Consider the following 12317-nt stretch of genomic DNA (forward strand, 5'->3'; position numbering starts at 1 on the left):
GTGGTGGTAATTTACCCCCAACTGTCTTGATACAGATGATATTGCCTTGTTCCATTGCATTGGAAGCTAGATGGTGTAACGGGATGCAGTCAGGAAGCCGACTGTCGAAATGCCGATCGCCGGCTTCCTGACTGTCTAATCCTGGCAGGGGTCTAATGACAGGCATCGAAATCCTGATGCCTGTCATTTTACCTATGCCGGGAGCCCGATGCCCGGCATACCGATCGAAGGTAAGCCAGGCGGCGGGTGAGGACAGCCGCGGGGGGGGGGGGAAGGGTTAGGTTAGGGGCTCCTGGGGGGACTTGGGGTTAGGCATCCTTAGGGAGGGGTAGGCTAGGGGAAGGGGGGGTTAGGCACCCTCGAGGGGAGGTCAGGGTTAGGCACCCCCCCCCAGGAGACTTAGATTTAGGCTGCGGAGAAGGGGGGTTAGGTTTAGGCACTTGGAGGGGGGGGGGAGTTAGGGTTAGGCACCCCTAAGGGAGGGTTCGGGGGTTAGGTTAGTGAATATAGAAAATACTTACCTGTCGGGATCTTCACTGCCGGTCTTCCAGCGTGGGGATTCGAACCTACCGCCGGACGCATTTCATAACGATCCCGGTGTAACATGTGTTAGGAGGGAAAAGGGTGTGTGGGAAGGGAGTTGGGGAGTTTAAGGGCTTGATTCAATTAGGTGCAAGTCTGCTCACAGCATGAGTAAGTGTGCGTATATATATGGCACTTACGGTAGCCTTTGACTTCTGTGCTCTGAAGTCGTGAGGTTTAGTAATGCGCTTTTAACGACTTGTCTTGCCACACTGCCCTTATCATTACCTTTCCTATTATGGACTTTATTTATCAACGAGTTTTATCACTCACAATGAGTGATAAAACTCGTTGTGTATGATAGATGGTGCTCCAGCAAATCCGCTCCCAATTATCATTTTCCAAACAAATGACAGTTGGGAACTGATTGGCTGGAGCACCATTTATCATACACAACGAGTTTTATCAGTCATTGTGAGTGACAAAACTCATTGATAAATGAGGTCCTATATTGCTTTGTTGCCCTCCTCACTGTACCTGCAGGACAAGGCACATGTTCATGCATGATATTATCACTCTGCAAATAACAGAACAAAGCACACAATTAAAAGAAAACCATTTTTAACATATATCCAATACGGAAGGCTTTACCAAGCTTATACATTTTTATTCTATATACGGCAATTATAACCGTTATCCTGAAGTTCTGACACAGAAGCAGCAGGATGACAGGAATAAGCCATCCTATTAAAATAGGCATAAATGGGGATGAGGGTGGAAGCTGTCTGCCTTTTTTAATTTTTTTACTTTTCAAAAGATTCTACGGACTGGAAGTAACATGCTGAATCGAGGAGCAGCTTCACTAGAGATTCTCTAATTGCATCATCTCTTCCCATTTATCTGTGGAATATGCCTGCTGACCATTTCTCTGGACAAGAATCCAAAGATCCCCCCCCCCCCTCAAAGAAAAAAAAATCTCAGTTGACATAATTCAGATAAAAGCTTTTACAGCTTTGTCTATTAAATAAACACCTTTTGACTTCTCAGCTAAATGAACTAGATGTAGGATTTCAGAAAATCTATCAGCCTAGACGCGTTTTATAGTTGGTTAGCAATGATGCTGTGAGTGGGGTTGTGTTTGTGAGAGCAGTATAATTAGCTGAGAGTAGAACATACTGAGATGTACTAGTGCTGTATCTTTTCTTTATACTGGTAGGTGCTAAAAAACAAATAGACATACGATAAAAATTTGTGAAGGCAGTCTGGGATGTAGTTGATGGTCTGGTTTAAATACTGGATATATCAATGTCCTCTCTAGCCTAAGGAATATGGAAATTAGAGTGAAAAGCTCAGTCTAATGAGACCCCCACCCTAAAGGGCTGTTCAGTACAATTCTGCAATCTATTGTTGGCACGATTTCCAGATCACTCAGCAAAGTTTTCATAGGCAATTATTATTTTTATTTGGTCTTTAAACACAGTAAAGTAGTGTACACACTGATGGATATATCACCCATTCCATTGAATGGGCAATATATCTATGGTGCATCTGCTGATGTTTACGGCAGAAATGTCTGTGACACATCCAATCTGCTATGCAGCACAACAGATGAAGATATATCTTGCAGATATATCGTTTCATCTGCTGGTGTGTATGGACGACCTAGCAATCACCTGTACACATGCTGCAGGGACCCAGCAGTGAGTGACCGCTCAACTGGGTGGACAAACTTAAATGCCCTCCCAGGTGTGATGTCAGCGCTAACTGCGCAGATACATCACCAGAACGATTGGTATGTATGTACACACTTACCAATGTATAATATGATACTGTATAAAAACACTACTTTGATAGTAGCACGCCTGTATTTCACCAGATCGCCAGTGCCCGGACCCTGAATAATATCCTCTTGTTCTCTGTTTTTTCCTCCACCCAATTAGACCTGCTGAAGTATAAAATCCTAACTTGTGTGGTAAATAGCTACTTATTTTATTGTTAGAATACATGTTCTGTAGACCTGTCTCTACCTGTAAATGATTTGCTACAATCTTGATGAACATTCTTCACCAGTTTAACTTTTACTGACCCATGATTCCAGCATTTCCCTGGCTATGGTGAAGAAGACCAACTCCCCTTGTATTAGATGAACTTAAGGAGCACATCCACTAATAGACTGTAAAAAGACTGCACGATAACGACATTGTAATCGTGCAGACATTCAGCGTAGGCACCCTTCCTCATCCCTGAACATGGGCAATCTGTCGTTATCGGCAGCATGTTCAGGCGATGATAGATGTCAAAAACGACCAGCGGGAGCTCGCATCGCTGGTCCTTTTTGACATTTTCATTGCCGATTTGTTAACGATATAGTTATCGTTCAATCGCTCATTTTAATCTGCTAGTGGATACCCGGCTTTAGGTTCTGCAGCACAGGCAACGTACAGACATCATTCTAACATGTTCACTTATTCCAATTATTATTTCGACTTATTTGTAAAGTGAAACTATCCAACATGCATTATAGCAGGTTTAAAGATTCAACCAAAACCATTTTCCATCCTTTTATGTTTAAACTTCTCCCCAAATAGTAGTCACTTTGTCTCCCCGATGTGTCCTCCAGCACTTTGCACTGTTTTCATTAGACTAGGTTTATTACTGCTTTGATGGATTGTGCTCTGTACTTAGTATGTGTTTAGTGCAATTAGAATTTAAAAGATGCTTAACCTGAAGTGCTGAAATATCCATTAACCGTACTCTCTATCTTTCTTTAATGTTCAGGTATTATACGGACCGCAGATATTCTTGACCGTGAAACGACTTCTCATTACTGGCTGACTGTTTATGCCACTGACCGTGGTGTTGTTCCCCTTTCATCTTTTATTGAGATATACATTGAAATTGAAGATGTTAATGATAATGCACCACAGACGTCAGAACCTGTCTACTACCCGGAGGTCATGGAAAACTCGCCAAGTGGCTTGTCTGTTGTACAGATTATGGCATTTGATCCTGACTCCAGCTCTAGTGACAAGCTGACGTATAAGATTTCAAGTGGAAACCCACAAGGATTCTTTGCAATAAATCCGATGACCGGTAAGTTACATTCAACGTTTTAACGTTTTTTATGGGAAATGGAATTAATGTGACCCAGCAGAAAAGCAGAAAGACCAACAGATCAGACAATTTCATTAACAAAATGATCGTAATTCTGCATCATTCCTGTATAGCTTTATGGGGGAGATTTACCAAATCTTGGCAAAAGATAAATGGGAGATATATCAAACCTTGGAGATATTTAAAGTACCAACCAGTCAGCTTCTGACATTTTTTTTTAGCAAAACCTTTAACATGACAGTTAGGAGCTGATTGGTTGGTACTTTATCTCCAACCACTTTATCTGTCTCCCAAGATTTCGGCAATCTCGCCCTATGAAGCGATACACTGTGACAATAGAGAAAAATGAAAAATACACGGTACTTTAATTCCATTTATAACCAGTTAGAAATCATTGTGCAAACTCTCAGGGACTTGTTTTTCAAATAATAGTAAAAAGAATAATAATAATAATAATAATAATATGACATCTCTCTAATAATAATTATTAAAAGCAGAACACTTGGACTACATTAATATTATTATTTATTATTATTATTAATAATAATATCTATTTTCATAGTGCCACCAGTTAACATAACACAGGACAGAGAATGTGCAATTCGTATAAATCCCTGCCCCATTTGAGCATACAGTATAAATTCACGAACATACAAGCACACGCACATACACACTAGTGTTAAATTTACATTAATGTACCACTATGCATGGGTTTCTTGCCACACCTCAAAAACAAACACAGGAAGAACATACAAACTCCACACATATGAGCCACAAGTGGGAATTAAACGCATGACTTCAGTGCTGTAAAGGAATAATGCTAATCACTATGCCACCATGCTGCCCATAGACCTACCTGCCAGTGCAAGGTGTCTGGAATAATGTGGTATCTAACATGAATATTAACTATAGTGGCTTAGTAGCTGTAAATACTGAGAGCCATTACATTGTTTTGCGTATATAATACACAATAGATAGTTTCATTTAAAAAGGTTACCCTGAATCCTCAAAAATTAGCTTTATGTCTCTTTGGGTACAAGCTTATCGTGTTATGTAATAATCTATTAGCGGCTCAGAGTGGTATGCTACAGTGTACAGACATAAATTGAATTTATATATAAATAAATGTTTCCACAATTACTTTTTAAAAATGATTTCATTAATTTCCAAAAGCTTTAGAACAGTCATCTGTGAATATTGAAACTAAGTAATATAATAAAATATATATATAATCTAACACCACAGGTATTTTAGGATTGGTGGCCCTTTAAATTGCAATAATTAGAGATACAAGGTTGTATGGAGAATAATATGTTGATTGAACATTATTAATAGTAGTAATGTTATTGTTTAAATAAAGTACTCATTAAATATTACCATAACTATTGCACTACAGAATATGGTAAATAAAAATTATATGAAACCTGGCTATGTCCAGACATTTCAACATTTTAGGATGAAAATGAAGATCAAGCAGTGATTATAATGTAATGGGGTTATATGATCTCATTAATGTATCGAGCTGTAAAATAGTGGAAATTAAGTCATTTGTACAGAGGATTTCTCTCTGCCCCCTGGTCCGAACTTTCAGTTTCAATCAAATGTGTGTTTTGTGTTTCTCATTAAGCATTGGATTTAGGGGATATTTGTACGTTTATTTCCTGAGAACTGCGAGTTTGGAGATGCTGTTCACACAAGTACCATGAGCAACTGAAGTCCTGCATGCTCCTGACAGGACTACTGAAGTGTAAAATGCTTCAGAACAATCCTCAGCAGTTTGCGAAATCCTATTCAATGAACACATGAATTTAAAGGTCACCTGTGTCATTTGTACACAGTGGGAAATGGGCAAAATATCCGCTTATGTCTTTTGCAAAGAAAGCCTCTTGTAACAGCAGCGGTTGTTTTGTTTTCTGCTTGGAACCCAGAGGACAGGACGTGTCCAGTCCATCCAGAGATTATTCTCCATTTGAAAGGAAGGTGTCGCTTGCATATTATTATCAATTTGACATACAGCCTTTTGTTGTGGTCATGGTTTTTATGCAGCGCTGTAAAATTGGATGTATAATTAGAAATATGATAATATTTGGAAGCACCAGCAGTGTTTGCTGGGACTTGTAGTTTAATACTATGTAATACAGAGGCTTGTAGGAATTCATGTTGGCTACTTCAGTAAGTGGAGAGATGTTCAAACACCTTAGGGCCTGGGCCAGAGATGTACGCTACCATAGACGCGAATTTGTATGCAGCGGCCGTATGTCGCAGCTGCCGGGATTTGTATTGAGACGCCCACCGGTGGCTTCGGGAATCCAAGCGACTGCGTACAAAAAACAGCAGCAGTCGATAATCAGCCTACCGAATAATTCTATGGTCACGCAGAATGGCCGCTGGTACTGAGACCGCCGGAGTCATTTTTACTGTATGAGATTGCAGTCACAGGTAGAGACGCCCTGAAAATGGCCGCGATGCATCTGGGTTTGTGCCGCCACCCCTCCTCTCCCCGTTGAGACCCACAAACATTCCTTGCCTGTCAGTCAGTTTGCGAATAATAACTGTAATGAAACGTGACACATGTGCAGATTATCGCTCAATTGAATAAACATTGGCAATGCGTCCATTTCTGAATCAGGCCTTTAGTACATGGAAGCAGTGTTTGCTAAGGATGAGGAGATGCAGTTATTGCATAGAGCTGTATGATGGACCCCAGATAAATAAACATTTCTGAATCCGTTTTCACTTAGGATGTACGGTTGTGGAATTATCATATGTACAAAGCATTTGCAGAAAGTACAATCACTTATAAATCTTATCTGTACATACCAGGACATGTTTGACAAACATCTAGGCCTTGCTATGTCCCAAATGTGATTATTCTAATCTTATGTGACAAATGGAAAACTGCAGATTTTACTTTGTCATTATTTATTCAACAATATTAAGCCAACATGAAAAGCAATATGTGAAAATCTATGTACTCCCCGTGATTTAGTATCTTGTAGAACTATTTCTTAGCAGCAATAACTTGTATAATATAACTTGCATCATATTTGAGGAATTACGTCCCACTCCTCTATAAAACACTGCTTCAGTTTATTAGTGTTTGAGGGCATTTATTATTGCATGGCTCTGGTAAGGCCCATCGCAGAATTTCATTGGGGTTGAGGTCTGCACTTTGACTTGGCTATTCCAAAACCTTGATTTTATGTATTTTTATTTAGCCATTTAGTTGTAGATCTATGATAGTTTCAGCCTAGTTGTAGTGGTCAGATGGATGACCTCACATTTCCCTCTAGAACTGGTATTGGGAAGACTTCATGGTAGACTCAGTAACTGGGACTTGTCAAAGTCCTGTGGCTGCAAATCTATCATAAATCATTGTGCCTTTACCACAGTGCTTGATGGGTGATATTTGGTTGTTGTGGTGAAAAGTTGTGTTTGGTTTATGCCAAAAATTGTGTTGTGCTTTAAGACCAGACAACTCCACTTTGGTCACATCCATTCTATACAGAAGATATTGTTTCAGAAGTCTTTTGTTGCAGTTCAGATTCAGCTTTGAAATAAAAGCCGTACGATGATGGTTTTGTTTCTTGTTTTTTTTTTTTTGTTGTTTTTTTTGGAGAGAAAATACTTTCTCCAAGGTACACTTTCATGTAACCCAAACTAGTTGAGTCTTGTACCTATGGCAGAGTCATGGACTTTCACATGCGCCAGGTTTACAGATGCCTGTAGATCCCTGGATGTAGCTTTTGGGTACTTTGCAATTTGTTTAAGTATTACATGTTTTGTGTGCATTTATTGGGAGGCCTTCTCATGGCACGATTGGCGACTGCCTTCATGTTGTCCATCTGTAAATAATTCTCATGTCAGAATGATGGTCTTCAAATTATTTGGCAATGGCCTTATAACCGTTACCAGACTGATGAGCAGCAACAACTGGGTCCCTGAGATCACTACATATGTTTTTTCTCCTAGGCATGGTGCTAACACAAATCTGAACGCTCCAGACAAAGCTACTAAAGGTTTTGCTTTTACTATGATCTGGTAACGCACCCTAATAGCCAAATAATGAAATGCAGTTGGTTAACGTCACATGGCTCAGATCACCTTCTTTATCAATGTGGGAGCAGTAAAGTGTGTATGTACTTGTCCCCACGTGACTTCTCCATGTGGTCTTAATTTTGTTAGAATGACACAGTAATGTCTGATATGTGTTGTCAAATGAGAATTGGATCACAATTCTAAAAAAGGGTTTATACTGCTTCTCCAAAATGTATGAGAAGGCAGACTGTGGAGAAATAAGAGCTTTCTCCAGTGGCACCTTTTGGCTTCTGTTAATAACGCCGCCATAACCATCTTTTGCGGTGAAGAGATATGGGAACTTGCTAAGGGGTCTGTTTACTAAGCCTTGGATGGAGATAAGGTCCTAACTGCCATGTCACAGGCTGTAACTGGTACCTTATCTCCATTCACTTTTATCTCCATCCAAGGCTTAATAAATAGACTCCTTAGTTCCTGAGGATGGTGCTTGCTAGTCCCTCTGCTGCCTCGGGTTGTCTTTGCGCATGCGTGGTTTCTCATATTGAGATTAAACTTGGCCACAAGGAGCCATTCCATATTACATCAGCACTTCTCTGATACAATACAGGCATAACGGAGATTGCAGGAGATGTAGGTTACCGTAACATCTTTCTTATGACACTTTTAAATCCATTTTAGTTTTACTACATCCTGCAGTGCTGCGATAAGTGTTGATGCAGGATGTTTCTTAGCGCTGAGAAAAGGGGCACATTAAGGTGGGTACACACATGACAGATATATCTGAGCAGAGCGCACGCTCTGAATGAGGGCCGCCCTCCATAATTATGGAGCGTCCTCCTGGACGCTCGTATAGCTGTGGGTCACCACCCACAGCCTATACGAGCGTGCAGTTTGATGGCCGCGATGGTCTTGACCATCGCGACCATCGCCACTCCGAGCCGGAGCCTGCGGTTGAGGTTTTCAACCGCAAGGCCCGGAGTGATTTTGGCTCTATCAGAGCCAAAATCACTCCCACTCAATCAACATCGACAGCACGCCCCCTTTGATCAGACACAACGAGCGAAGCAAACTCCTTCGCTCGTCGCGTCTGGCGCATGCGCACGACGGAGCTCCCGCCGTCGTGCGCATGCGCAGTGCACAACATCGACCCACTTGCGAGCGGACAGCCGCTTGCGAGTGGGTCTGAATCAGGCCCAATGGTCTTTCATACACACTGAACAACCATCATCTGCATGCTGCAGCAGGTCGGGACGGACTGGGGCTGGGTAGGGGGCGTGGACTAATCATTGGAGGCGTGTCCATGACCCCTTTGGGAAAAACAAAACAAAAAATTGGCCGATCAATTGATCGCCCAATATATCGGCCAGTGTGTACCCAGTATAATACATTTGCACCTTGGGGAGGACTTTATGATGTTCAACTATGCTAAGATTTCTAAATACACATTTGAAAGAGGCTTTTTAACAATAATTAAACTCAATATAAAGGCTTTGTTCTCCTTAATTTTTTGTTATTCCCAATTACATACATTGACAATGTATTTTGGTATATTTAGACATTGTTCAATGAAGGTGTGTGTGTGTGTGCGCCATGTTTCTGAATGGAAGTGTGGCAGCACTGATTTTGGTGTGTGTGTGTGTGTGTGTGCCATGTTTCTGTATGGAAGTGTGGCAACACTGATTTTGGTGTGTGTGTGTGCGCCATGTTTCTGAATGGAAGTGTGGCAACACTGATTTTGGTGTGTGTGTGTGTGCGCGCCATGTTTCGGAATGGAAGTGTGGCAACACTGATTTTGGTGTGTGTGTGTGCGTGCCATGTTTCTGTATAGAAGTGTGGCAACACTGATTTTGGTGTGTGTGTGTGCGCCATGTTTCGGAATGGAAGTGTGGCAGCACTGATTTTGGTGTGTGTGTGTGTGCGCCATGTTTCTGAATGGAAGTGTGGCAACACTGATTTTGGTGTGTGTGTGTGTGCGTGCCATGTTTCTGTATGGAAGTGTGGCAGCACTGATTTTGGTGTGTGTGTGTGCGCCATGTTTCTGAATGGAAGTGTGGCAACACTGATTTTGGTGTGTGTGTGCGTGCCATGTTTCTGTATGGAAGTGTGGCAACACTGATTTTGGTGTGTGTGTGTGCGCCATGTTTCGGAATGGAAGTGTGGCAGCACTGATTTTGGTGTGTGTGTGCGCGTGCCATGTTTCTGTATGGAAGTGTGGCAGCACTGATTTTGGTGTGTGTGTGTGTGCCATGTTTCTGTATGGAAGTTTGGCAGCACTGATTTTGGTGTGTGTGTGCGTGCCATGTTTCTGTATGGAAGTGTGGCAGCACTGATTTTGGTGTGTGTGTGCATGCCATGTTTCTGTATGGAAGTGTGGCAGCACTGATTTTGGTGTGTGTGTGTGCGTGCCATGTTTCTGTATGGAAGTGTGGCAGCACTGACTTTGATGATGTATTGCCACAAACTATTTACTTTCTCAATCAGGCAGATTAAAATCAGATTAAATTTGGTTGCTAATTTCACATGCAGAAAGAAAGTTGGCATTGCTTTAATTAATGTTTCCTATTTATATCAGTAATCCTAAGTAGTTGCTGTAGATGTAGTTGAAGAAAGGAATATACTTCGACAGTAATACACGCTTTAAACTTTGTTGCTTTACAAACATAACAGTCTTTCCAGACCTGTAGCTTCAGATTCCTGGCACCTCTATTGACGCTGTTGAATTGGCTTTAATTTAAGTTTAAAATCAAGTATACAGAAAGCACAGAGGCATGTAATGCATTCTCAAGTGCATTTCTATGTTTATTCATAATTTAAGGTATGCTTAGAATCTTATCTGCCAAAGGAAACAACAAATTCCAGTATACTTAAACCCATGTCTCTTCATGATGTGCTAAGGAATCCTAAAGGATACAATGATTTATTAGCTGTATAATTCTGGTTGAGAGCTTATACACTGCTTTTCCCACTTTAATTCAGGGAATGGGCATTTCTTGGGACTGTAAATCAGATGATTGGTATGGTAATGAGATGAAGGGGCATATTTAGCAAAATTATTTTGTGGGAAATCCTCTGAAAATTGATAAACTTAGTATCTAGGGATGTATGGAAGGAGTGACAGCAGCAGAGATCAGACAGAAAAGCAGTCCCCATAGGGTTCTATGGGAGCTGCTGAATTGTGCAATGTACCAAGCTCTGGGAAACATAACTTTCCAGAACTTGGCCCTGATAACATGGCATTAGCCATTGTAGCCTATGAGATCCATTCCGCAGAAAAAATGTTCCAGGTCCCTCCCCGGCAATGTAAACAAATCGCAGAGATGATCACTTTACTAAGTTCTTACTGATCCCTGGGACAGGCTCATTATTGGAGCCTGTATCCTGGCAACTGCCCTTTATTAAAATCTGGTGTAATAAGATTCTACAGTAGTGGACTGCTACCCTGGAGTAACACAGGAAATAGAACAATATACATAAAATGAAGGTATTATTTTGTAAAACTTGTATTGCATTATATGTCATCATTCAGTATGTGGTCAAATGAGAATATTACTTTAACCTTTAATGTGGTACAGAGGCTTTATTGAAATGTTGCTTTTCAACTATAATGCAGCAGAACAAAATATAGTATTTGAATACCATTTAGAACATGTGATTTTAAAAATGAAAATCAATGGACATCATCTTTAATTCTTGTAACCATATGTGTGTTTCTTTTTTTGTTCTCCACTGGTCTGCATCAGTCTGTTTAATATCCGAAGACAGTGTTAAATTTGGAGTAGTGAGGTATCCTTGTAGCAATTTAGGACAAATCCATTTAAACACAAACACTCGAACAATTTATGTTTACTATCATGAAACATATTGATGAGTTTTATCCAGTAGCCATTCACAAGAATGTTTGATTTTTTACGCCAAGGCATACTTAAGATACATACCTGTATTGTGTGTAAGATTATTATTAACATTTAGTTTAATGGAGCCAGAATGCTGTGTAGTGTTTTAATGTCTCTACTGCTGCAGTAGTTATTGGGTGTTGTTTCTTAATACTGTTTTATGATTCATTCATACAGAAAAGTGTAGCAGTCAGTTTAAAAGATATTTAAAGGATTATCATGTGAAAGTGGAAGTGTTTTTTTTTTTTTATTAGAAAATAGGAATATTTCTCAGGCAATCTGTGCTATATGCCAAGTATGTACTTGTTGTGATATTTCATAGAGCTGTTGATTTTGCTATGTTCTATAAAATTAAAGCTTTACAGGAAATATATAAATATTAACAATGATAATTGAAAACATTCTCACCTTAGAACTTGCAATATGTTACAGTATATTCTTAGTTTAACTGATAGGTGTTACAAGTAACTATTCGACTGCCGAAATGGGTGTTTCTTCGACTGCAAAAATAGATTTCCTTAGTTTTACAACATCTAAATGACTTCATAGCACATGTTTTTTCTATTTTTTCTTTCTACCATATTTTACAACGTTGTAAATGTTTTAATAACTTCGATGCAATGCTTTGTAGTTTAGTCACGCCTTCATCATCTTCCTGCAAGACCTTTTGTGGTGATAAGTAGTGAAAGAAAGATATATTTGCAGCTCCTCTTAGTGCATATAACAGCTTCTTTTGGTTGACCAATCCAC

At 40.1% G+C, this 12317-nt stretch overlaps 1 protein-coding gene across 1 annotated transcript in view; it reads left to right on the forward strand.

Annotated features, from left to right (window-relative positions):
- FAT1 (FAT atypical cadherin 1) overlaps window positions 1-12317 on the forward strand; it is a 191486-nt gene that overhangs the window by 48599 nt on the left and 130570 nt on the right. Inside the window, exon 3 of the mRNA XM_088478768.1 lies at window positions 3301-3615. Coding sequence (XP_088334894.1) covers window positions 3301-3615 — 315 coding nt within the window. The remainder of the gene's footprint in view (window positions 1-3300; window positions 3616-12317) is intronic.

Source organism: Taudactylus pleione, unplaced genomic scaffold, assembly GCF_031769625.1.
Source record: "Taudactylus pleione unplaced genomic scaffold, aTauple2 ptg000218l, whole genome shotgun sequence".
Classification (NCBI taxonomy): domain Eukaryota; kingdom Metazoa; phylum Chordata; class Amphibia; order Anura; family Myobatrachidae; genus Taudactylus; species Taudactylus pleione.